Source organism: Balearica regulorum, chromosome 1 (genome assembly GCF_011004875.1).
Source record: "Balearica regulorum gibbericeps isolate bBalReg1 chromosome 1, bBalReg1.pri, whole genome shotgun sequence".
NCBI classification, from domain to species: domain Eukaryota; kingdom Metazoa; phylum Chordata; class Aves; order Gruiformes; family Gruidae; genus Balearica; species Balearica regulorum.
The window spans coordinates 216,222,602-216,250,398 of record NC_046184.1 but is presented as its reverse complement, the minus strand read 5'-3'; the positions used below and the strand labels follow the sequence as shown (position 1 = coordinate 216,250,398).

Below are 27,797 nucleotides of genomic sequence, written 5' to 3'. Positions count from 1 at the left end.
TCAACCACCCTAGTTATTTTATTTTAATTGCATTTTCCTCTTGGCTGAGGATTGCTAAAGGTGGTTGCAGGTGAAGGTGACCTCAAAATCTTCCTCCACCCCAGCCAGGGGACATGGGGTTGATGTGAACTATGGCATGCAGTCATCTCTGGAGATGCTCACCAACAGTCATGTACGCATTGAATGCCTTTGTCTGTTGATGCCAGAGCAAAACCAAGAGGAGGAAGAAGGGGAAGATGGGGCCAGGTTTAACCACTTCAAAGCTTCCACCTACTTTGAAGGACTTTAAAGAGAGGTTACGTTTGTTCAGAATCAGCGCAGGATGTTAAATGTATTCTGCTGACAGCAGTTTTACCAGCACTGAGCCAGCCCAATTCCCTCATCCTGATGTGCACACATGAAGTAATGAATGGTGCAGGAAAGGGAGACCGGGAACTTCATGGTGGAGTGCTGCACTGAAGGGATATTCCTCGCTTAATTTGAAAAACTATGGCTCAACCAAAAATGAAAAATATTCAGATTTTTCACTGGGAAAAAAAAAAGTCCTTTACAAAATGTTTGGCCTGAAATGTTTCATGCATTCTGAAAATAAAATTTAACTTTCCTTTTCAGTTTCCTTAATTCTTTTCCATCCCATTTTTTCCCTTATTCTACTCAAGACAACACGAAAGGACTATGAATCCCCTTATGAAGCAAAACATCAAACCGCTTCAGAAGGAATATTTCAGAAATAGTTCTCCTTAATATTCCTCTAAACAAAGCTGCAATGAAAAAATATACATTTTTGCCAAACTAAGTAGCAAATTTGTCTGAGATTTTAAAATCATTTTGCCTTTCTGGTATAGAGTATCATTTGCTCCCAAATATTCTCCAGCTCCCTGTTCCTTCTTAATGCAGGAAAAGAGATGTTCAGAGAAGTGAAACAGTGGGAAACCCAAATTCAATGATAATGCCTAGTTGATCTCTGCAACTCAATGCCAAAGGAGGTCACTGAATTCCACCATTTAATAAGATTTTAATTAAACTATGTCTGTTTAGATGGATATTGAGAATATTGAGAGTTACCCATGGAAATTTCAGCAACACATCCTCGAGATGATCATTAAAACCACTCCTCAGCATTTACCTGTCCTCTACAAACTATGGGTTGAAGCAGGAGCTCTTCCATGCTGTATGAACCTCCTCTAATCTCCCTCCGTTGTCTGGTCCTGGCCACGATCAGCCAGGAGATACAGGACTAGCTGGAGTGCAAGCAAATACTGCTCACAAAGGATTGCTCATATGAGGAACGTGCATCCTCAAGCTGTATTCTTTTCTAATGTGAACAGAAAAATTCCATTTGGGCTGAATATAAACAGGCTGAGTGTCCTCCTGCAAACACAATTAATTTTGAAGATAAGCCTGATCAATGGTTACCATTCTGCAAGAGCCAAAACATGACTGCTAACACATTTTCAGCAATGAAGGGACACTGCCCCATGCTGAGGTCCCTCATGCAATAGTAAACAGCGCAACATGTTCTTGCCTCCCAGAGAAACAAGTCTAAAATCCCTGACCTGGATGATTCCTCGCTGCTTCTGACAGCCTGACACGTTACTGCAACACAGTGTGCCCTCTGCACACCAAGACGCTGACTTCAACCATTTCATCCCGTCTCCCATCCCAGCCCCCTTCAGTTTAAAGGTCATTTCCAACCAACTCTTGGTCTTGTCAACACAGAAAATTTGCTGCCGCAAGTGCAAGAACTACCCCCTCATTGTCTGCTGCATCAAGTGCCCTGTCTCCACCTCCAACATGGATGCTTAATGACAGCTTTATCCTCTGATGCCCATGCTATTATCTTGCACACAATAATTTACTGTAAAGCTGCACTGAGACTGTGAATGGTATAATGAAGCTCCTGGTGCTTAAGATTATTTTTTTCCCCAAACATTAATAATCAACCTCTAAGACATGCACACACACACACATATATATATAGACGTACACAGAGCAAGTCAGTTTGGACGAGCCAATATCTAATTGTGCAGAAAGACTAAAACAATGTGATATATTAATGTATGAATTTGAAACTTAGACAATGCACAATGGAGTAAGTGTGAGCGGGCTGGGAAGGACCGGTATCTGTGGACATCCCTGTTTAGGGTCTGTCAAGCAGAGCACTGGCATAGAAGAGGAGGAAAGTGCTGAGACTTCAACAGGGCAACTTTAGCACTGGCTGAAGCAGGCTGTAAGCAAGATATGAGTAATGTACTGAAAAGGATGAAGTCAAGTTATTTGGCAGAGCAGAACGATGCTGCGATCCGTTTATAAAAGTTGCTTGAGTCAGCAGCCCGCAAATCATGGATATTGCATTGCCCGAGGGCCATGGAGCATGGCCTTCCAAGGGGGCAGAATTATTGCCCATGCTGCCATGTCTGCAACGTCACAAATAGAGGACTGATGGTGATGGTGAACATTGCAGAGGGCCAAGGAGCTGAGAGAGCAACGTAGTTGTGGGAGAGTAACTCCAAGAGTAACAGCCCTGCCATGGCTCATGTCTCAGCACAGAGAAATAGGAGAGTTGAGGACCATCCATGAGGAAGAGCCAGCCACTGGGATACTGAGCAGCGGGGAGAGGTCCATGTATGATAGGAAAGGGTGAGATAGATAAACCCCCACACTCAGACTAGGTGGCTCATCCACTTTGTGGACCTCAGGGTAAACACCAGCACCCCATGATCATCTCCTTCCTTCCAATGCTGCCTTCACCATAGCTCCACTCTTCAGGCTGCAGCATTCACCCAAGCCCCTGTGCTCAGCCAGCCATGGGGAAAGCAGAGTCCGAGCCAGATGAAGAATATCCATCAGCATCTGCTACAGCCCAGCAGCCCAAGGCCCTCCTGGGAGCTAAACACTCACCGAAGGGTAAAGTGTGGACTCTTGGGAAGATAACACCAGGAGATCCCACTGCAGAAATGCCAGAAACCATGGAAATGTCCATCTGGAGATACGGAGAGAGGTTAAACCCAACGACAGTGAGACCTCAGGAAACCTCCTAGTGTGAATCACAACCCTGTGGAGATTTGCCAGTTTATATCTCTCCGAACTTCCCTTGCTGCTTTAAGCTCATGTGGCCTGCTAAGGAAGGGACATGCTGGCCATTCCATACAGGAGCTGCTGTGCTGTCTTCGTACATGCTCAAGTCGGTGAAGTTGGTCAATTCAGTGCTGGTGTCACCTGTGAAGCCAGCCAATGCAGCCTGCTAGGAAAGCTCCCAGGGTGATCGCAGCCTGACATTTCTGAGCTTGCTTACAGAAACAACCCATCTGTAAATGTCATGTTCACCCCTGGTAAATGGGTCAGGGTCAGGTCAAAGCTCTGCTAACATCCCATTTAATGACCTTCATGTCTATTCTCCAGTTGGCTGGAGCAAGAGCAATGTCTCATCCCCCTTGTCCTCCAAATGGGCAGATGACTAAAATTTGCCACAAGGTTAAACAAACAAAGCAGCTCATGGCATGGATGCTTTGACAGCAAAGCATCTTTATTGACAGCGTGCTGTAGCAAGATTAGGATTAAGAAAAGTGTTGCCACAGGCAGATCTGGGTGGGCTGCAGAAACCTGAACAGGGCGAGGAGAGCCAAAGTGCTCCTGTGAGAGTTTGCTGGGTTGAAGAGCATCACGTGTCCGAGTCCCTCGCAAGACAACATGCACAACCGCACAGCCACCATCAAGGTACGGACACATGCATTAACAAGGGTCACCCTTGGTAAGGTCCTGGAGAAGAAAAAAAAAAACAAACTTGAGAAGAAACCTTCAGATTAGGAAAAGCGGAAAAACTTGCAAAGACATCACAGCATTGCAAATTCTGCTCTTCTTCAAGTGCAAAGATTTTTCAGTGTAATTCATGCTGAGTGTGATGAACTCATTCAAATATCTGATGGGATACAGAGAAACCGGCAGCTGCCTGCGGCGACACTGCACACTGGGTCTGTCTCCAGCTAAAGCCTGTCTGCCTCTGCCCATCCCCGTGCAAATTGGCACACCAAAGCTGTGCTCACGTGGTGGCCTCGTGAGCCTTTGGCTCCAGTGGGATTCTTGGTGGAGAGACATTTTCAGCACCTCATTTCAAGTGTCTGAAGACACAAACAAGAGACAAATTAAAAATGCAGTATTTCGGTGCAGCAAAACACTTTGGCACATGCACAGTGGCTCTCAGCTGCTCCTTACATGTAAGTATGGACATAAATGACTTTCTGAATCAGAGCTTGCTGGACCACACTGCAAAAGCTCTATGTGAATCCATGATGTGACTTGTAAGAGGGGAATCTGGTGTAGCAAGACGTGCTAAGGAAGGCTGGGGAAAAATAAGCTTTGTAGGTCGAATGAAGCAATTACATTTCACAAACTCATAGTATGATCAGGCCACCCCAGAGATCCAGGGTGGGGAGGGAATCCAAAGGCATCACCTTTCAGCAACGACAGGCCAGAATCTTACAGAAATGAAGAGCTGCTGCCCAAGGAGATGAAGGACGGTGCATCTCATTGACCAACGCTGCTGACAACAGCTCTGCTCCAAATTGCTCCATTCACGCTGCTGTAGTAGCGGAGGTTTTCATGAAGACCCTCACAGTGCTGGGCAGGGACTGCTGGGGAAAACCACCCGTCCTGACTTTCCTGAAAGCTCTGGTGTGAAGCTGCTTGAGCTCATCGCCAGCTCCTGTTCCCTAGATTCTGGCTCTCCTCCAGCCTGGGGATGCTCTAGTGATACCGCAGTTCAGCTGCATAGAAGACGCAAGGTTTGCCCTTGAGGTAAAAGATGGAGACGGGTGGTGCTGGGGACGACAGGTAAGATTTGGCTGAATTTGTTCAAATTATCCAAATCACGGATGCAGAAGGATGGGTCTCTCCAAAGGAAGGTCAGGAAATAGCTATTAGACATGAAATAGAAGCTCTTCTGTGTTATTCAACTAGCTGTATTTTTCTGCTCCCTTCAGGGAATCATTACTTCCCTTCTTTCTGTGTTTCTAATGCAGTTCAAAATTAGCGTTGCTCTTTGATTTAATTTCTAGTCTGCATGACAGTGTAATCGCTCATCCTGGCATGGGAGTAGAAATACATTCAGCAGTAAAGGGGGTGAAGGAGGGAGATGGAGAAACTTAAATCACAGCTATTGTTTTGTCACTGCATTGATGACTCGGGGCATTATTATTTGCTCCTCACCATAGCAGTTACTATATGACTGTATCTGAATACCCTTCATATGCTGATTGGGCACCAGGTGTCCTAAAACTTAATCATACACATGAAAAAATGAAGAAACTAGTTAGTCACAGTCTGAGTTTCAGTTAATATATAAAAGCAATTTTGGTGTGGGCTTTAATAGAAGACCGAGTCACCTGATTTCAAAAGGTTTACATGTCCAAGATGGCAACAAGGCATATGTTAGGAAAAGGGAGATGATGGATCAGGATCTCCATGAACATTCATGGAGGATGCATTGAGGAACACGGACCTTGACCACTAAGTAGAAGAGCAATAAACCAAGCCCCATGGCTAATTTAGTGCCCAGAATACATGGTATTCAAGTTTTTCCTTGCGCTGGGCTGGAGCAGTAACATGCTGCTGAAAGCCCAATGCAAAGAAAATCATGAATACCACGTATTTCTTCTGTACATACTGCCCATGGCAGGTAAACACAGGGTCTAACCCTGTTGTCTCCTGGCAGCATCCCCCTTCTCCCTTCAATGTTTCTGCAGAGCTGATGGAGATACTGATGCAAGGTCACAGCCTCAGTTGCTGCTCACACCCATGGATATGCCTCCTAGATGACCGCAAGACAGAGCAGCCTGCAGGCCAGCTTAGAGACCAAGCTGTAACCAGGATGGTCTCTTATCTTCTGTTAGACCACTGAAATCTGAGTGTAGGTACAACTAAATACCTCCTAAGAGATCTTACACTTCAACAACTCAGAGCCTCCAAGCTAAAATACCGTCTGCGAAAGCAAAGCACACACGTATGCTTAGGCTCCAAAGACACCCAATTTTATCTTATTTTAGTCTACAAAGTAAAATATGGAAAATAACACATAATCTGAATGTCCTATATACATGCTTTGGATGCATAACATCTTATTCTCAGAAAAGGAAAGAGAATTCAAATCCACGACCTTTTATACATCACCCATCCGCAAGGCATTCCTGCGAGTGGCATCCCCACTGCACACAGGTTTGTGGTTTCCCACTGACCGGCGCAGATATTTTTTGCAAGAACTACCCTGGCAGAAATCCCTTGAATCCATCAGCTGAGGTACCTGATCCAACACGATGAATATTTCACAGCAAACGGCTCTGTGGCTTGATGAGCCGCATTTCCACCGTGTCCCAAGCGTGTAACACAAGCAGGTGAAGTCAGGCATAGGGAGACGTGCTACACGTGACATATGCAGTGTGACAACCACACAGCCTCGAATAATGCAATACAGAACGTTATTGAATGCAAGATTAACCCACATTTGGTCCAATCACCTGCCTCTGCTGTGTCTATGTGTGTGCATGTGTTTGAACTTGTGCTATTTCTTTACAAGATTTTTATGTATATATGTAATGAATCTAAAGTACTTTTTTAGCATGCAGAAGTGACTAGCCAACGGCTGGCTTTGACATAGAGGGCTGAATTCTGTCTTCCATTTCACGCCTTCCTCTGCAATGTACAAATCGAATATTTCTTTAATTGAAATTAAGAGGTCATAATTCTTTTTAACTGGAAGAATCATTGTAGAGCTGGGTGTGAACTAAGCAGATGAAAGAAGAGAGCTGAGGCTTGAGCGAGGATCTTAAGATAAAGGATTACTGAGCTAAAGGAAATCAATGAAGAGCTGAGTCGGATTTTCCTCCCATCTTTACCCTTAATACTGTTTTATTTCAGGGGCTGCAAAATCTAGATGTAAATTTGATTTGTGCTGTGGACGGTAAGGTGCAGAGCTCCTGCTCCAGAGTTTGCACGAGCTACCTAGAATTACCACGGAGGAAACACGGGGAGATTACACTGAAATTGCTGTGGGGAAGGTTGCTTTCAAAGCACCATGGAAATTCTAAACTGGGCTCAGCCAGGGGCAGACAGTTGAGGGGACAGCATGGAAGCACTAGGAAGGCTTCTTTGGGAAGAGGACAAAGCTTAATACACCCATGCACTTTTTTTTTTTTTTTTAGGAAACCATAAAACAACCACCGCAAGTCACTGGGACTGCATGGGTGTAACGGGGAGCAGAATTAGGTGCATTAAAGCGTATCACTTCTAACAGTGTAATACTCGAGTCCATGCTGCTTCGAGTTGACCTGTCTTTCTCTAGAAGCTATCCCTGCCTGCAGGAAGCACAAAAGTAGATGAATTGTAGGAAATGAGAAAATGAGTGTAGAAAACGCTCTCCCTTCCCCCACACTCCCCTCTGCAAGCTTGGGAAACCATCAGCATCACTTGTGCATCAATAACGATGTAACAGGGAGGACCCCATGACTCCAGCTCCCCAACAACTGGATTAGTCCCGTGGTACCGAATCAGTAAATATTGGGACCATCACAGCTCTCTTGGGGGAGTCGGGGAAGGAGACAGCACAAGGCACTGGAGCAGATGGCTGTATTGTGAAATCTCCTCCTAATTGGGTAAAAGAAGGACCGATGCGAGTGCACGAAGCAATTACTGGTCACTGTTGGTACCACGCTGCATGCTCGAAAGCTGTCAGGAAATAAAAGAGGATAAGGAGGACTGTCGGAAAGCTTTATATGGGAAATGGTGAGAAAGCAGGTTCTGGAAGAAGGTTATTTTATAATTAATTGGGTGTTTTCAAGGACTTTTCCGGTGTTTGCAAGGAGTGGAAAGACCTGAGAGCGAAGCACAGACAAAATGGGTCGTGTCTTTACTCGAAGGTGCTCACATTCAGAGGCTCCTCTCAGCGCTTAATCAAAAACGTCGCTCCGAGCACACTGAAACAACCGGGGAAACACACCGTTCACACGCGCGTGACGATGGCCCTGTGCTACCAAGGCTGGTGCTCTGCTCCGAAGGAGAGGTGTGAAGCCGAAATGAGCCCTGAAATCAGTGTCTGGAAATGAGAGGCATGGTACTCAGCAATAAGCAGCAAGCCAAGTGTAGGATTTATTCCCTTCGGAGGAAAAAGTGAAGTAGAGACGTGGTTTTCTGTTTCCAGACCCAAGGAGCCTGTGTATAACGTGCTCTGGGGAGCTAAAACCAAGAAGAGATGAAAGAAAATCCCAGGGCATGTGCACGGCTGCCTGTGCCAGCAAAGGGGGATTTAGAAACGCTGCGTGCAGAAAACAAAGCTCGAAGAGCTGCACAGGCTGGGACAAAGCCCCAGAAACCTGGGAGACTCAGAGACCATTCCCATTTTCAGGATCATCTTGCATCAACATAGCTTGGGAAGCCAATGGGATGTTACCAGTCGGGGGTCTGATGTCCTGGGGTCTTTTGGCACCTCCAGACCCAGCCTAGAGCATCTGGAGGAGGTTGCAAACGGGCCACTTGCTTTGACACAAGCGCTGCAAGATGCTCACGTGTCCAGAGACACCCGGTGCCATCGTAATGCGGCCGTGCAGCTCCCAGAACTGCCCGATCTCGTGTCTGCTTGGCTAAGATAACCTTAAAAATACATTTGGATCATAGAAAGCCACTTCCCAAAAAGGATATTGTTAATGTGGGACTGAATATAAAAACATCTGCAATCACAGACCTACCTGCCAAAACCCAAACCCAGGTGCCGGCGCACCAAAGTGTGCACTGCAACCCCTTTCCCAAAACAAAAAAAACCCAAAACAACAACAACAACAAAAAAAAAAAAAAAAACAGAAAAAAAAAGGTCCCAGGCAGTGAATTTGGGGACTAAAAATTAAAAGCACCAATTTTATGACTCTCCTGCAAAGAACTGGAAGGAGGATTTGTTATTACTAAGCATTTTTGTGCGCGCAGTGGAAGTTTACAGCCTGAGCCATTTGTATCTATTGGGTAAATGATATGCATTTGGAAATGAAACAATCTGCAAATACTTCTTCTTTTGGAGCTGTTCCAAGCTTAATTGAGAAATAAAACATGCTAGGGACAAATGTATTAAGCAGGTACTTAATTGAGAGATGAGACGGGAGAAGGCGGCACTGTTCTTGTCTCCCAGGCAGAGCACGCATGTTTTAAACACACGCCTAGATTGATATTTATTGCAACCGACAGAGCAGAAAGGCTCAGAAAAAGCACTCCTTCCCCTCCCATAAATAATTCACCCCTTGTAACAGTTCATAAAATGTTTATATTAAGTAATAATTAAATATTGCATTAGAAAAAATAACTAACATTCCAGCCAAGAGAAAAATCAACCCGAAGGAGGGCAGGGAAGATGATTGCCTTGTAGCTGTCACGTTGGGTTTTCTTCGCTAGAGAGCGAAGCTAAAGCGGTTAAAAAGGACGATTCCTGGCTTCGCTCGATGCTGCCTCTGCTCTCTCAGATCAAATCCTGATCCTGCCCCAAATGACAGGGCTTTTTCCATCGATCTCGGTGATATCCACACGGAGCCTGCTCTGATGTCCATGCAAACTCTCCCCACGCGGCAGCTTTCAGGCAGGGCAGGGTCAGCAGTCCCATATTAACCTCTGCCATCGAGCAATGATGCTTTTGACTTGAAATCACCAGCTATGCACGCGTGTTAGGAGGCTTTGAGCCTGCTAACGGGTTGTTGGGTCTTGGTCGCAAAGACACACAAACTTCAATATGGGATGAGACTCCAAGAGTCGGATCCCAACATGGGAGAAAGGTCTGGGAGCACGGCAGGGAGGAGAGAGGGTAGTGGGGTAATGATTGAGGATCAGCAGAAGCCATCAAGATAATATGAATCAAATGTCATCACGCAATACAGCCAGGCACCTTTTATTAAAACTATAATTGCTTGATCCAACCCATGCCCTGGGGAGCATAAAGAAAAGCAAGCAGCACCAAGGTCACCGCAGACAGAAAATCAATGCAGGGAATGAATGGTAATGACTTTTTTTTTCCTAGTTTCAGAGAGGGACTGTGGAGATATCCTGCTGGCATCTCCAGAGATGCACAATTTCCCTCGGACTTGCTCCAGCAAAGCACTTAGTAGATTTTTAACTTTCATCATCCAAGTCTTGCTCCTCTTGACTGTGACTACAGCGGTTCCGAGCATCCCCATGGACCATTATATTTCATATATGCAAAGACAATTATCCATTTCTCTGTGGTGCCCTATTCTCTATCCAAACCCATTCAATACTTTCCAGCTTTCTGCAATGATCATGTCTTTTGCGCTCCTGACCTCTCTAATGGGCATCCTCAGGACTTTCTCTGGTCCACAGTTATGCTGAAGTATATAATAAAAGTCTACCTGAGGCTTTACTAATGTGGAATGATGTCACATCTTACACATCAAATTCCTCTGCATACATCTCAGTACATTACTTGCCCAGAAGTCTTTTTTTTTAAATTTTATTTTGAGTGCTTTTGTGCACCGGTACTGCTGATGATTTCTACCTTACCTCTCCTGAACTGCTTCTTATTTATTTCAGGCTATTTCTCCAATATGTTGAGATCTCTTTGAATTCCAATTCCAGCATGCAAAATGATTTAGCCAAACACAAGTGAAGGACTCAGGACAAGATTACATGGATGAAATATGGCGCTGTACAAGCACTCAGACAGGATGCTCCTAATATCCCTTTCTGCCCTTAAAAATCTCTCACCCGCAATAAGGTTATCAGTTACAACTACAGGAGGACAGTAGTGCTGTGAATTTATATGGCCTGTGGGATATTTAAGGCAGGTTGCGTCCTATATAGAAGGGATGAAAGAGCTCCTTCTCTCCACCGTGCTGCGAGCTTGAGCAGACCTCAGCCCTTCTCCGACGTGGCAATGGTGGGTCCATGTGATGTAGGAGTGAGTAGCATTGCTAGCTGAAACTGTGATCTTCATGCAGAAAGGAATCCATGCCCCAAGCTGTGTATAGGGTAGGTTTGTTTTTTTTCCATTGACTCCACTGAGATTTGGATCAAGCTCTTGGGAGAGTTCTAGAGCTGCAGAGAGTCCTATCAAGGCTGATGCTGAGATCAGTAACCCCTAAGTGATGTAAAACATCTCTCCAAAAATGAGTTTGTAGTCACCAGCCAAGAAAAATCCAAGAGGTTAAATGAGAACTCAAAGGCTGGTGTCCCTTAGCTATGTGCTGCCCATCAGTGATCCTGGCCAGACCACCTGATCATGGATATCTCAGTACCTGTGAGTATGAGGTGAGTGTAAATGAATGAAATCTGTGAAAGAAAGGGGAAAAAACAACTTATTTATGTATTTTGTAAATAAATATCTTCTCCTTCCATATGGTCTTACACTGAACATTATATACTAATTTCCTATGATAATGTATTTTGTGAGTGTATGATCACCTGGGCGTGTTTCAAGCCACATGGTTGCAGCACAACAACTCTTCGTTTGCCCCATGGTGCAGCGAGGCGTGTTTATTTGTCTCTGCAGAAGCTCTGAACACATCTGCAGCACCTCGGCAGCTTCCTGAGGAACGTCTCCACATCTGCAAACACAGCAGAGGGATGGAGCGAGCACAAGCAATCAGAGCCACGGTGATTCCCCTCATTCCCCCTTCTCTGTAACACATCCATGCAGCTTCTATACCAAGGGCAGAGCCCCAAATCTGGGCATTACCAGACTCTTGCACTGACCAATACTCATATGGGCTGGAACATGGTGTCTGCTGAAATCCAGAACGGGGACCAGTCAGAATTGTTTGCAAGCATTTTGAGAGCTTAAAATAAAATACATCTTCTCTGTATTTCAGTGCTTATATCTCCCCCTGACATTACAGCAAAGAAGCTATGAAAGTACACCAGCATACCACCTTCAGATCTCCTAGCCCTTTCCATGCCTTAATAATGACACAAGCCTCTCTTTCCCCCTGTTTTGCATCATGTCAAAAGTCTCATGTGAAAGCACCATGTCCTCACTCCCTTCCAATTTTACACATCATCCAGTTTGACTTCCTACCCAATTTCCATTTCAAACATCGGTGTGACATGGTCAAAACCCTGGTTTCCAGATCCCAGCATTAAATTCTGGGAGCATCCCTCCTCCCCAACAGGGTGCAAAAAGGATGGTGATGTGTATGTGACCACTCAAACACTACCGGACATGCCTGAAGAGCCACTGGAAGAGCAAACACTGAGATAGGAAGGGCTGAACAGATGCACCTGGCTGCAACTCACAGCAACGGTACATTGAATTTAAAGAAACATCTTCCAGTTATTCTCTACTAGCTTTGTACATCACACCACCCTGCAAGACCCTTGGTCTAGACTGAAGCTGAGGGCCTACAGAATCCTAGACTGATAGGGGTTGGAAGGGACCTCTGGAGATCATCTAGTCCAACCCCCTGCCAAAGCAGGATCACCCAGAGCAGGTCGCACAGGATGGCGTCCAGGCGGGTTTGGAATCTCTCCAGAGAAGGAGACTCCACAACCTCTCTGGGCAGCCTGTCCCAGGGCTCGGTCACCCGCAGAGGGAAGAAGTTTTTCCTCATATTGAGATGGAACTTCCTGTGTTCCAGTTTGTGCCCATTGCCCCTTGTCCTGTCGCTGGGCACCACTGAGAAGAGTCTGGCCCCTTCCTCTTGACACCCACCCTTTAGATAGTGAGAAGTGTTGATCAGATCCCCTCTCAGGCTTCTCTTCTCCAGGCTAAACAGCCCCAGCTCTCTCAGCCTTTCCTCACACCAGAGATGCTCCAGGCCCCTCATCCTCCTCGCAGCCCTCCGCTGGACTCTCCCCAGTAGTTCCCTGTCTGTCTGGAACTGGGGAGCCCAGACCTGGACACAGAACTCCAGCTGTGGCCTCACCAGGGCAGAGCAGAGCAGAGGGGGAGGAGAACCTCCCTCGACCTGCAGGCCATGCTCTTCTCCCTGCACCCCAGGACACCTTTGGCCTTCTTGGCCACGAGGGCACGCTCCTGGTCATGGAGAGCTTCTTGTCCACCAGCACTCCCAGGTCCTTCTCTGCAGCGCTGCTTCCCAGCAGGTCAACCCCTGACCTATACTGGTGCCTGGGGCTGTTCCCCCCTGGGTGCAGGACCTTGTTGAATTTCATTTGGTTCCTCTCTGCCCAACTCTCCATCCTGTCCAGATCTCACTGAATGGCAGCGCAGCCTCTTGGTGTGTCAGCCAGTCCTGCCAGTTCTGTATGGTCAGCAAACTCACTGAGGGTACACTCTGTCAACCACTTAACTCCAGGAGCTAGGCTGTGCAAAAGCTGTCCAAAAATGCTACCAAGACTTCAGATGTGTCTAGAGGTACCAGCAGAAGCCCAGCCAGAAAACCATCCGTGAAGCCAACAGACGTGCTTGTGTTTTCTGCAGGTTTCCAGCTCTCAGAGCAGCCAGGGAGAGACAAATCAGAACTGGTCATAAAAGAGAAACCTCTTTTTCCTCCATGGACAGGGACCAGCATGTTAGCTAGCAGCCCTAGAACAAACAGTAAAGGGAATAATGGCAAATGGGGCTGAGGAGGACCTCAAAAACCATCCAATTCAGGCCATGCTCTGGGGCAGGATCAGCCTTTGCACCTCCTCTGAAGGCTGGCTGGCTTTCTGGAGACACTACAGCCAGTCGACGGCTGAAATAACCTGTTCTGTGTCATCCCAGAAATCAGACCAGCGGAACACAGCAGACCCCTCCAGCCTTGTGGGTTATCCAGAGCTGTGGGAGCAATTCCATGAGACACAACGAAATCGCCTCTCCCCTCATCGCATCCTGCGCCGAGCTTTGCTCCAACGCCACTGCAATGCCGCAGCACCGTGTCCAACGCTGCCAGAGGCTTTTACCCCACCGATGGAGGAAAAACACCACAACTTTCAACAGCAGCATCTCCCTGGCTCTCTGCACGATGATGCTGCTGAAGCCCATCCCCGCTCCCTGGAGGGAACACGTGGTTTTCCCTGTGTCCTCCCCTCCGCTGGGCTGCTTGCAAACGCATCCCTCTCTGGGAGTCCTCCGCACGAGTTGCCATAGTTACTGGCCGACGCAACGACAAGCTCCGCTGCTCGGCTGAGACCGACGCGTTCGTCCCCTGGATGCACAGGGTACCTGGTTGGAAGCTGTCACCCAGCCACGGCACATCAGCCCCACGCAAACCCAAACCTTCATAGGATCTTCCCTGTCTTCTTCTCCCATCTCAGACCTTCTGCACTTCCATTTTATATCCGAATAACGAGAGCGCAAAGCACGGTCAAAGTCCTGATCTGCAACCCAGCACGCTGGTCTCCACTAATCCAGCAAAGTGGAAGAATCAGATCTTTGCATCTAAGTCCCCCACTTTAGGTTTAGTAACTCCACCAATACAGAGTTTGCTCTGTTGCACTGGTGGAAAAGTGTGGCTCAGGCTGCAAAAGAGTTTGGAAGATGCTGAGCACCCTTTGAACCTCCCACTGGGGCTCATGTTGATGGAGCTCCACAATCAAAGTGGATGTGAGAAGGGAAAGATACCCTCCCCCCCTGCTTTTGCAGGAAAATGGCACCCTGAGGGCACATGGAGCTTCTCCTCGAAGGTCTCAGTCAGTAAACCAACCATCACCCTCACTGCTGCCCAAATCTGGGAATGGGACCAGCCAGGGTTCACGTCCCTGCCTGTGTTTCCAACCCATCAGAGCGTGATGCACTGATTTCTTTCAGGCAAAGCTGCCTGCCCGAGAGCAGATGCACATCCTGCTCCAAGGTGAAAGGCAAAGGGAAATGTCGGAGGAAGCCTGAAGCTCAGCAATCAGGGCTGATCCTGAAGGATTTCCTCCTCCTACATCTGGATAACCTCTCCCCTTGCCATTCACCCAGCACTCGGACACGAAATTGAGGTTTCTTTACCGCAATCCACTGGCCTGGCCAGCTCCAACCTTCCCAAAGCCGAGTTTTTTGCTGGTCTAACTGGATTTCTGGAAAACCCAAACTGTCCAACTCCCCATAAATGTGTGCTTTATGTCTGCTCATCTTTGCTTTGGAAGAAATAGGTTGGATCCCCTTCTTCGGGAGATGAGCTTTCTGCCCATCTTCCCTCCTACCTATGTGGCCACGATACCTTCTGTAGCTGATTTAATGGGAAGGAATCGGGAGAAAAAGAACAAAATGGAAGAAAACATTAACTAATTTGCCTAATAGTTAATTGCACATAAGCATCATTTAATTGACAGCTAGCCCTTACACACAGGAGTCCCCCAAACAGCATTGCTGTTCATAACTTGTATGAGGGGAGCAAGACTGGGATGAGCGTGGAGAAGGAAATCTGAGGTATCAACACCAGGGCATGAGCTTTTAATCCTACAGGAAAGCAGGGATCCTGCAAGAGGAGATGCTGGTCCTGCAGGGCTTTGGGGAGAGAAAGGAGTTCCAGTCCAGGCTGTGGGCTAAGTTAAGACCCCAGTGCCAACGCTGGCACTCTTGGAAATAGCCCCAGTGATTTCTATGAGCAGAATAACCTTGCCATTTGCAATTAATACATAGCTCCACTCCAGAAGGCCACTGTTTTCTTTAAACATCACCTTTTTTTTTTTCTCCCCCCCCCCCTTTCTGAGCTAGGTAAGCAGCAGAGCACCTGCACAGCCCCACACACCTTAAACCCTTTTAAAGAACAAGAAAAGCAGCAGCCAAGCAACATTAGCAAGGCACCACCGACCTTGCAAAGTATTTCAGTGAGAAATCTCTGGCTGCTTTCCAAGACAGCACCTGCAAGGCTGGGCGAATAAACGCGGTGCAAGAGCTACATGACATGGGGAGGATGTTGCCACGCAGGAGAAACCTGACTGCAGTCAGTGGGAGTCCTACGGATGGATGCGGGGCTGCCGGGAGCCAGCCCGTGGCTCACAACAGCCTGGATTTCCTTGCCCATCTGGTGGAGATGGGAGTAACTGATGCTGAAATGGTTCGTTTACAGCTCTGTGGTGGTAGTTTTAGAGTTAAAACCAGACGAATGTAAAGCCTGGTGTTAAGCAACCACACACCAGCCAAACAGCAAGGTTTTACAAATCTGCTGGCAGCAAGGACAAGCCGGGTGATGCTTTCACGATAATAAAAAGATAAATAAAAATCCCTGCCAGGGATATTATTTTGTGCTCCTGAATTACAGCCTGGAAGAGGGACTACGGTGAGTCTCTGCAGATGGAGATGGATGGGGATGCCGGGGTCCCCGGGCTGTATGTACCCCAATGCCAGCCCGTCCCTGCACAGGGCACGCTGCTCGCCGCCTGCTCGCTTTGCACCACGCAGCACCATCCCCAGCCGCACATCCCGGGCGGGCTGTGAAGTGGGAATATTTGCTTTCCTGTACCACTGCACAGCAGTGTAAAGTGCTTTCTGAAACAAGCTGCTCCCCTAGGACCACTGGTTAAATTCCCCTCTTCAAGGTGTCTTTTTGAGCAGCTGGCATCTTCTTGGTCCGGGGCAGCTGCCCGAGGGCCGTATCCTCATCCCCAGGTAATTCTGCTTGTGTTATAGAAGCTGCAGTGATTTTTACCGCTGGAGCCAGCCCCCTTCTTTCCAGGCATAAGCAGCACATCATTTCAGACAACCCACCCATCAACCTGAGAACGTCCCTCAAATGCATCCTCCTCGGCAAAACTGAATTACGGCTCCACCAAAAATTTTAAAAAAACCCTAAAACTTCTAAAAAATTAGGAAGAAAAGCAGCCATCCCCACCTTCCCAGCACCAAAACACCCTGTTTTGTAGTCTCAACAGCACAGCTTGCAGCCAGGTCCCCAACGCAGCAGGAGTCTCGCCGTACGCACGCCGTGTTCGCAAAGTGCCGCGGGGTCCTTTCAGGTGAAGGCACCGTTTGAGCAAAAGGAGTTATTAATAGAAAGCAAAATGTGTTCGCTACATAACACCCGCAACGTTGGACTTGGGGAGGAGAGATGAGTTGGAGGTTAAATCAGTAACTTGGTGAACAGCTTGGTTTGTGTATGTGCATATGTATGTGTATATATACATATATATAAATAAAATATAAAGGACGTTGGAAGGATATAGAGAATGCTGAGTTACGCATCAAGAGAAATAAAATTTCCATCCTATAAAACTCGCCGAAAACTGCCTTTTCCCTCTGGGTTGGTGCTGATGGTCATGATAGGAGAGCATCCATGCTCTTGCCCCGGCACAGCAAGGTTTATTTGAAGATATCAGCATTAGTGCTGTGGATATATTCAGCTCAGAGCAAAGAAAAATATGAATTTTCTAGGATAGAGTGCAGGAGTACTTAGAAAGTGAAGGCTTGTTCAGCCGGCAGAAGACAGGAAAAGCAAAGGTCATGCTCTAAATGTGAGAGAAGACAAATTTACAATGCCTGATCGTGATTTATTTGGCAAAGGAAGAACAGGGAAAGTCCTTAATTGGCTGATCCCTCTTCTCTTTATACATTGTTTGTGTTACAGCAGTACCTTGAAGCCACCAAGTGAAAGTGGGGTCTGTTCTACAGCATCTGCTCCTGCATCCAGGAGAAGCTGGTGGTCTACACAGACACAGGAGTGACAGGAATGGGAGAGGGAGAGATGTTTGACACATCCTTTGATATGATAACTGACTTAGGACACAAAAGAAATGTGAAAATCTCTCTGGTTCAGTAAAGCATTTAATACAGGGCCACGTGGGAAATTATTTATTAAGCCAGTGAACATGAACATCAGCAGAACGGGGAAACTGGGCAAGGGAAATGACAATGATGAGTGTTGGAAGGCTGAGCTGCAGCCTGGAAGGAGGTTAGCAGTGTTTAACATTTTTAAGGTTGACTTTGGCACAAAAAAGTAGGACAACACTGATGAGACCTCCTAATGGCACAATACTGTAGGCAGCACCAATACGAAGGAGGATGGGGATATCAGAGAGGAAGAAAGGGATTGACCTTGACTGCTGTGTCCAATATGGGATGAAAATTCTTAGTACTAAATTTTAGGCATGGTACTAATCACCAGGATTTTTTTTGCTGTGGGATGGGAGCTCCAAGGCTGGAACTGCCTAAGCAGAACAACAACGTGGAGGTCCTGGTTACAAAAGGGTAAGCGAGGGATTTATAAGGCATCTGTGATGCCCACAAACATGACACGAGAATCTCGGTAGATGGGGACCTCATCTTTAAAGGGCAACAGTCTACATCTGTGTTTAAGAAACAGTGATTTCATCTAGGAAAAGCTGGAGAGAAATGGTTGATACAGGGAATAAAAAGGAGACTAAAAAACTTTGACTTCCTAGCTAGAGTCAAAAACAATGTGGATATTGTACTTGGAGACACTGAGCAGTGACCTCCAGATAAAAGAGAAAGTAACCCAGACAACACAACAGCAAACTATAACCTGTCCATTGACCCAGACTGGAAAAGAGATGATGGTTGCAAACCACCAGAGACTGAGGTCTTGGCATACCCTTCCAGCTGGCATCGTGCAACTAAAAAGACTAAATAATGGGGTACTTTTGATTGGACTTAATGGTTCAGAGGGTCCCATCCAGTCTCGTGAGCCTAAAGCAGGCTGAGCAGGAGCAGAGGAAAAATTGCTCAAGTACATTGACTCCATCACCTGAATGCCACCTCCACCTCTTCCTCCAGCTCAACCCCGTCCTACGGCACGCACAGCCCGGCTCCACCTTCCACACAGTCAAAGCAGCAAAATTCAATATTGCCTACACTGCTGAGCAGATCCCAGTTGGCTTTTAGGGCTGGATATTGTCCACCTTAATGTGATTGCAGGGAATATATTGGCAAATACTCCAACCTGGAGATACTACCAAGAGCCTTTCTCAGATGGTTGACTGTAGCACAGAATCATAGAATGGTTTGGGTTGGAAGGGACCTCAAAGCCCATCTAGTTCCAACCTCCCTGCCATGGGCGGGGACACCCTCCACTAGCCCAGGTTGCCCAAAGCCCCATCCAACCTGGCCTTCAACACTGCCAGGGAGCCAGGGGCAGCCACAGCTTCTCGGGGCAGCCTGTGCCAGGGCCTCAGCACCCTCACAGGGAAGGATTTCTGCCTCACATCTCATCTAAATCTCCTCTCTCTCAGTTCAAAGCCATTATCCCTCATCCTATCACTCCATGCCCTTGTAAACAGTCCCTCTCCAGCCTTCAGATATCCACAAATATCCAGAGGAGATCAAGACGCAGAGCGTGGCAGGATAGCTGCCCGTCTGCAACACCCATCTGCATCCTCTTCGTGTCTTACTAAATACAAGAGCTTCTTCCATGCATGGTTATTACATACTCATATGACTGGTCCTTGTGGTATCAGCAGACGTTGCATCTCCTCCTGCTGCTAAAGGTACGTATCAAGTAACTGCTGAGCCAGAGCTCAGCCTTAGCCCAAGATGCCAACCATTTCTTTGAACAGCTTTTTCCGGATGGAAGAAAACATCCTGGCCCTTCCCTTCCAGCTGAGAGCAAAATTGGATCCATTTGCCCATATGGGTTACTTTAATGGCACTCTCATCCAAACTGGGACTTCGTAGCTGAAATGACACTGGGAAATGAAATCTGCCCAGGAATGTTCTCTGGCCCTAAAGTCTGGGACAGCCCACACTTGCACTATTAGACCCCTTTAACCCCCAAAACAAGGTGGTTGCACTCAAGCTGCTCATTGGGATCAGTTCTTTGCTCTTACACACTCCCAAACAAGCCTGGGGAGAGTGCTAGGAACTGTTTCAACAACTAAAGAATGTAGATGGTCATGCCCCCATGCACAGGAACATGTCCTGGAAGTGTTTAATTTACTGGTACAGACCCAGCCTATGGATCTGATCAGGAATTTCAGAATGCAATGGAAAATTTCCCACCAAGTTTGGCACACCTGACAGCACAAGCAGTGTTACTGAGTGTCTCACCAAGATGGGACATGTCCTTCACTGGAGATTTTCAAGAACAGGTTAGAGAAAATCGACCTGGTGTTGTCTAGATATATCATCCCCTTCCCCAGAAATGAGATGTGGACCAGATGATCCTGGGACGTCCTTCCAGCCCTACATTTCCACAATGATAATGATGGATTATGAATCCCCCACCCTCATGTAGCTTGCTCCAGCCCTCCTACGTGGACATCCCTCCCTAAATTAGCTTCTCTATTTCTCAGAAACATACACAGCAAGTCTCCAGCACTGACTCATTCATCTCTATAGCTACTACAAACTCTCATTTGCTCCACATCTTTAGCACCTCCAGGGCTTGAGATGAACGACAGTAACATTAGCAACAGGCAATTCATTAATACTAGAGGCAGTCCAAAATTTTCCATTGAAGCCTTTCTTGTTTTGTTTCCTCTGGTAGGAAAGGAAATTGGTGGGGGAAAAAATAATTGCTTTGGTAAAAGAAAAAAAGATCTCTTCTTGGTGAAGAACTTGAAACCTAGGTTTTGCAATATTACTTCTCTGGGGAAAATTCATCGCCTTACTACTCATTTCAACAACTGTAAAGGTGATGAAATTTCCCCTTTCCTTTTTATATCTTTTTTTCTTTGGGGAAAAAAGGTAACAAAAGGAGAAGAATACAAGAAATGCAAGACAAAGGAGAAGGGGAAAAAAACACCCAGGAAGCACCTAGTTCTAACATTTTTCCCTTCATTTTCAAACAAAAAATAGAAAACATTCCTTCCTTCTTGCATTTTTGCCAAATGTGCTTCTAACAGTTCAACTTCCACCAGGAAATGCCACTGTCTGCACATTTTATGACCTACTCTCTCTGGTCCCAGACCCCCAGAGTCAACAGCAGCCTCCTCCATCCTTTGGTCCTCCTTTGATCCCTCAGGGTCCACCGGCCATCACGAGAAGCAGAACTGCAGAGAAGAGGGGGGCGTGAAGGGAGGTGCAACCTGCCCCTGTAGTGCTGCTTGGGCAGCACATGCTTTGGGGAGGGAAACTGAGACAAGAAGCACCTCGGTGCTAGAACCTGCGTCACGCCAAAGCACACTCGGTCACAGTTGGTGGCTTCCAGCACCTCGACCCCAGAAGAAAAACAGCAAAGAGGAGAACGATGCCCTGGAGCTGCACCCAGCCCTGATGCACTGTGTGGGCTCAGGTAGGTCACACAGCACCTCTGCCTCAGTTTCCCTACAGCCAAAGACAAACAGTCATAGGGCACCATTTGGCAAGCAGATGCTATCATGCACAACATGGTCACCTTCAAAACTACTTGCTACTGATGGCTTCAAAACAGATGTTGCCCCGGGAGTCACTTAACTTTTGAAGAGCATTAGGAGTGAGCACGTCCTCCCATTGTTTCCCTTGGTTTGCCAAGGGAATTTATTTGGGCATAAGTAGATAAACAAATCCTATACATAAATGAATGTTTAATAAATACACACAATATACATATAAATAATAGAAATACTATGAATAATATAAATAAATAATTTCAATAATATAAATAAATCAAGTGGTCAGGCCCAGTCAGCAGGGGTTTATGAAAGGCAGGTCCTGCTTGACCAACCTGATCTCCTTCTATGAGAAGGTGACCTGCTCAGTGGATGAGGGAAAGGCTATGGATGTTGTCTACCCTGGACTTCAGTAAAGCCTTTGACACCGTTTCCCACAGCATTCTGCTGGAGAAACTGGCTGCTCATGGCTTGGATGTGTGTACTCTTCATCAGATAAAAAACTGGCTGGATGGCCGGGGCCAAAGAGTTGTGGGGAATGGAGTTGCACCCAGTTGGTGGCTGGTCACCAGTGGCATTCCCCAGTTCTCTTTAATCTCTTTATCTGAGATCTGGATGAGGGCATCGAGGGCACCCTCAGTAAGTTCACCGACAACACCAAGTTGGGCAGGAGTGTTGATCTGCGGGAGGGCAGGAAGGCTCTGCAGAGGGATCTGGACAGGCTGGATCCATGGGCCGAGGCAACTGTGTGAGGTTCAACGTGGCTCAGTGCCGGGTCCTGCCCTGGGGTCACAACAACCCCAGGCACCGCTACAGGCTTGGGGCAGAGTGGCTGGAGCCGGCAGTGTGCCCAGGTGGCCAAGGCGGCCAACAGCATCCTGGCTTGGATCAGCACTGGTGTGGCCAGCAGGACCAGGGCAGCGATCGTCCCCCTGTACTGGGCCCTGGTGAGGCCGCACCTGGAGTGCTGGGTTCAGTTTTGGGCCCCTCACTCCAGGAAGGACATTGAGGGGCTGGAGCATGTCCAGAGAAGGGCAACGGAGTGGGGAAGGGTCTGGAGCACAAGTCTGATGAGGAGTGGCTGAGAGAACTGGGGGTGTTGAGCCTGGAGAAGAGGAGGCTGAGGGGAGACCTGATGGCTCTCTACAACTCCCTGAGAGGAGGCTGTTGCCAGGTGGGGGTCGGTCTCTTCTCCCAAGTAACAAGCGACAGGGTTTAGCTGGCAGTTATGTTTTAGCAGAGAGGTTGGTCCGACATTGCCCAAGTGGCAGCTTATGGCCACAAATAATTTACAGAATGTATATTGCATAGAATCGTTACAGCCACATAAATAGCTCATAGCGATTCCAGCATTTTCTAAGGCAACCTTGAGAATAAATTGTTGGAACCCACTTAGCGTTTCCTATTAAATGTCATAAAATATTACCTGTCCCTTCTGGTAAAACTCACCACAAGCTTTCCTGGGATGTGTTCCCATCCCTCCCCTGAAGACTACGACATACCTTTTGGGGGCCTTGCTTTGAATCTCATCCAGAAGCCCTTAAATCACAAGTTAAGCTCTGAGATTAGCCATAAAATAACTCCCTGCAGGTCCTCTGCATCATTTTGTGCCATGCCTTTGAGCAAAGAAACTCAATGGCACTAGGATGCACACAAGGTGGACTTACTCTGATGGCCAGGACAAGAGGAAAGGGCCTCCAGTTGTGCCAGGGGAGGTTTAGGTTGGAGATCAGGAAATATTTCTTCACGGCAAGCGTTGTCAGTCACTGGAAGAGGCTGCCCAGGGAAGTGGTGGAGTCCCCATTCCTGGAGGGATTTAAAAGCCGTGTAGATGTGGTGCTTGGGGACATGGTTTAGTGGTGGCCTTGGCAGCGCTGGGTTAACGGTTGGACTTGGTGATCTTAAGGGTCTTTTCCAACCTAAATGATTCTTTGTTTCTATGTATTCTGTAGGATCTCTGGGCACAGGCAGTCCCTTGCAGACATGGACAGCCCTGCTGTAGCTGCTCTGGCCTCACTGAAGGCTTCTGGGCTGAAATGCTAATGCAAACAAATCATCCATCCCTCGGGCTGGGAGTAACCTCCATGCCCTGTGGCCATCACCCCTGGGCATCGCCTCTGCTCTGTAGGTCTGGGCAGACCTAGGAGCAGGTCACAGGTACACAGTCTCTGCAATATTCATTTATCTTGGTGTAAAGAGTTTAGAAAAGGGAATTCCTCCCCGTAGCATGGATTTCCCCAATGACCTTGGGCTGGTTGCTTACTCTATCCCAAGCTCTGTTCCCTCACCTGGAAATAATACTCATGGGGACAGAGCGAGCTTAAAAACCATTACCGGTGTGCTCTTTGGTTTCATCAAGGAACTGTTTCCCAGCCTTGGAGCATCACATTACGCTGATTTGCAGTGGTGGCAGAGGACTGTAAGGAAATCTCCCCCTGCTCTCCGCTGCTGGGGAGCCTTCAACCATGCACAAGCACAGCAAAGGCCACAGAGGACAAGCCCCACAAGAGCCATCCTTGCTCCTCTCTAGCAAAAGGTCACTGGGAGATAATTTTGACTGCTGGGTGGCCCAAAAGGTCGCCCAAATAGTCTCCATCCTTGGAGGTGTTTGAAACCCACCCAGCAGGGACTCCTGTGAGCAGCAAGGTCCTTGATAGTAATAGGGATTTGGAGAATTTGGCTTTTAAAAAGAACCCAAACAATAAACATCACTTAAAAGATGCCTAATTTGAACAGAAAATGAGAACAATTAGCCACAACATCACTTATGCATTAATGAAGAGGCGCTTATGTTCCAGGGCTGAGCGTCAGAGCAAACACTTCTCTTGCAATATGCTGCAAGGAAGAAAAATGTGGGAGACCAGATGAGGACCCCGGGGGAAAGAGATGCCCTAGGGGCATCCTAAAAGATGAGGAGCAACACAAGGAGGGCTCAAGTGGTCAAGTTCCTCTTGGGTTCAACATCTGAGCTGACCCAACCCCTTTGCTTCGGGAGGAAACACAGCCCAGCCTGCGCTGCTGCAACAGCGGCCGTATGAATTTGCTGGAGCAGACAGGAGGGATAGTACGTCAAGGGATGGGAGGGTGAGCAATCTGCATTTAAATACATAAGTAAATAAGCCTAATTATCCTTTGAACCAGTGGAAGAGAGCAACACCACAGCTCTCCAGCTCTAGGACAGCTTTCTGCTTTAGTCCTGCCATCACTGACAGGAGCCCCAGACCTTGGAAGGTGATCAGATAAAAAGCTGAGTCAAAAATCACGGCTGATCAAAACAGACTAAAAGACTGTGTCACTTCTGGAAAACCCTTTCCCCACACCCTCCAAAAAATCTCTGGCCATTTTCTCACGTCGCAGCCGACCCCCGCCGTCACACTTGGATGCACCTGAGCCCACGACATCACTCGCGTCCCCAGCAAGAGCCAGAGCTGACGCCGAAGTACAGCAAAAATCAAAATTTCACTGCTTGAACCGTTTCCTACCCGGGGACGGGGGAAAGAAGATTGCCAGGTCTGCCGTGCCGCATGGTCACCAGTGGGACAGAGGAGTCAAAACCCAGCTTCATTTTAAATCTGCGTGAATTCACTACCTGTTTGATGGCAGGGTACCACCTCTAAACCCCCCTGGGGAAGAAAATCAATCATTCTTGTAACGGCATAAACACCTTGGCATTCACATGGCTACGGGGAGAAGCAAAAAGGCTGCGATTACACTTTTGTCACAACAAACCCCAGCTTTGCTCTTCGCTACCTCCGCCCCGGCCCCGGCGGTGGTGGGCTCTGCCAGAGAAAGCTCTGGAAAACACAATCGCAGCAAATCCTCCTTTCAAATGTACGCGCAGGGCAGCCACCCCATCACTTTTGTTTTGCATTCCCAACACATCCAACCCCTTCACCCGGAGAGAAATAACAACAGCATCTCGCGGCAAGGAGTTTCACGCTCCGAATCCCAAATAGGGTCTCTTCCTGGGGTGAAATCAGGGCAACTCTTTTGAGCCTGGGGTGGGGGGGAATGATGGGGGGGGGAGGGGGGCAGACACGACAGAGGGATGTGACACCCCCCCGCCGCGCTGCGTTAAACATGGCAGCGTCTGAAGGCTGCCCCACCCAAGCGGCCTAGGACGCGCGTCACCCGCATCCCGCCGTGTCCCCGGGATGCTTTGTCTCGGGGATGCTACCGCTCTGGGGTGCTACGTGGGACCCTCCCGCGCGTGGGGCACCCAGCTCACGCGTGGGACCCCCATCTGCGCGTGGGACCCTCGGGATGCAGCGACGCGATGGGGATGCTGGTCCTTCGGGTTCGTCGCGCCGCGGGAGGGTTTCTGGGCTGTCAGGGATGCGCTTGTGGCAAGGACCGGGCGGCGACTCGCACATCCCAGGGAAGCGACCCGAACCTCCCCCTGCCGAAAGGCAAGCCGGTGTGTGTGGGGGGGTGCCTCTGAATTTTGGGATGCGATGGGGGGACACGGGCACCCGAACCTGCTCCAAACCCACCCGGCAAAAAGGACCTGCGGATTCACCACCCGCACAGCACCTACCCGCGCCCCATCAACGACACCCAGAGAGGTGGGGGATTTTAAGGACACCCCTCCCTCCCGCCCAAGGAGACCCAGCAAACCCCTTAAAACGCTTCAGAGCCGCATTCCCCCACCTCCCAGGGTGGCACAGCCCTCCCGGGGATGGGCAAGAGGGGAACCGGAGCCGGGCCGGCGAGGAGCCGGCGGGTTGGGGTTCGGGATGGAGGGGAGGGGAAAGGGGGGGGGGGGGTGTTACCTGTAGGACGAGCTGACCCCCGCCGCCACCTCCTCCTTGATCTGCCTGTTGAGAGCATCGGCGGCCGCCCTGCCCCCGCCCGCCTCCTCCGCTTTCTTCCGACCCTTCTCTCTCCCATCCCCGGCTCGCAGCGCTTTGGGATGCTCATCCTCCACCTCGGGATCTTCCTCCTTCTTCTCGGGACCGGAAAGCACCTTCCGTCGTTTTTCCTGAGCTGGTTTCTCCGGGGAACCGCGGTCCAGGGCGAGGACGGGGGAAGGTCCCGGTTTGGGGATCCAGGGATGGTCACCCCGCTTGGGGATGGGCCAGGCACGGAAATCCTTCTGGTACTGCGTCTCCTTCTCGAAGGGGGTATCCGAGGGCTGGTACTCGCTCTTGGGTTTGCAACTCGGTTCCGGTCGCTGCACCTTCCAAGGTTTGTAGTCGTGTCGCATCACCGAATCGGCCGGGGGAGAGGAGTGCGGAACCGGGCCGGGGCGGGTAGGACCGGGAGCCGGCTCCCCCGCCGCCGCTGCCGCCGCCTCGCCGCCGGGCTGGGTATCGATGGGGGCGGCGGGGCGCGGGGGAGGCGCGGGGGCGGCGGGATGTTCGGTGGCCTCCGAGTATTTGGTAAAAACGAGCGGGACGGCGATGTCCGCCTTGTCCAGCTGGTTCCAGAACCGAGCGATGCAACACGCGCGGGTGATGCAGGGCCACGCCATGGCGGCCCCGCGCGAGGAGCGCACCCGCTCCCGCCGCACCGGCACGCGCGGCCGCACGCAAGGACTGGGCGGCCCAGGGAAGGGGCGGGGCGTCGTTCTAGCCCCGCCCCCTTCAGCCGCACCGGAGGGGGCGTGGCCTCGCTCAGGGGCGGGGTCTCGCCCGGCACGGGGAGGGGGGGGGGGGGGCAAGGTGGTGAGCGCACACCTGCACGCGCACACCCGGGCACCTGCCCACGCGTGCGCACGCCTGTGCGCAGACATGCACACGCGCGTGCAAGACGCGCCCATGCGTGCGTTCACACGCGCAGTCACGTACACGGACCCACACGTGCAAGACGCGCCCTGCATACATTCACATGCGTGCGCACACATGTGCAAGACACGTCACACACGTGGAAGACGCAGCGTATTCACGCACGTGCCCAGTCACACGCATGCACACACACGTGCAAGATACGCCCATGCATGCATTCACACACAAATGCACACACACATGCACACCCATGCATGCATTCACACGCATGCCCAGTCACACACATGCACACACACGTGCACAATATGCCCATAAATGCAGTCACACTCATGCATTCACACACATGCACAACATGCCCATATGTGTATCCACACACATGCACACACACGTGCAAGATACGCCCATGCATGCATTCGCACACATGCAGTCACATGCATGCACACACACACACATGCAAGACAAACCCACCCATGCAGTCACACCCATGTGCCTGCAATGCACATCTGCACACACGTGCACACACGTGTACAATTGCATTCCTGCACCGACGTGCACAGAAATACGTGCACATACGCAGGCACATATAGGTGCACGCACGCAGACATACACACATGCATACAAATGCATGCCATCACACGTGAACACACATGTCCGCACACATATAAATGCACACACATTCACACACCTGCACAGGGCTATTCACACATGCACGCACACGTGGCTGCGCAAACATGGATGTACGTGGTCACACGCACACACGCACATCTATATGCAATACACATGCAAAGATGTATGTGAACAGGCCCATGCGTGCACCTGTGTGCACATGCACATTCACATGCATGTATGCACACGCACATCTGCACACATATGCAAACACACGTGCAAGACACAAGTGTGTGCACA

The 27,797-nt window shown here is 49.0% G+C and overlaps 1 protein-coding gene across 1 annotated transcript in view; it reads right to left on the bottom strand.

The window, feature by feature from the left end:
- The window catches only part of MAP6 (microtubule associated protein 6), a 47,345-nt gene extending 20,623 nt beyond the window's left edge, over positions 1-26,722 (bottom strand). Inside the window, exon 1 of the mRNA XM_075742598.1 lies at positions 25,938-26,722. Coding sequence (XP_075598713.1) covers positions 25,938-26,638 — 701 coding nt within the window. The 5' untranslated portion in view covers positions 26,639-26,722. The remainder of the gene's footprint in view (positions 1-25,937) is intronic.
- Between the last annotated feature and the right edge of the window lie 1,075 nt (positions 26,723-27,797).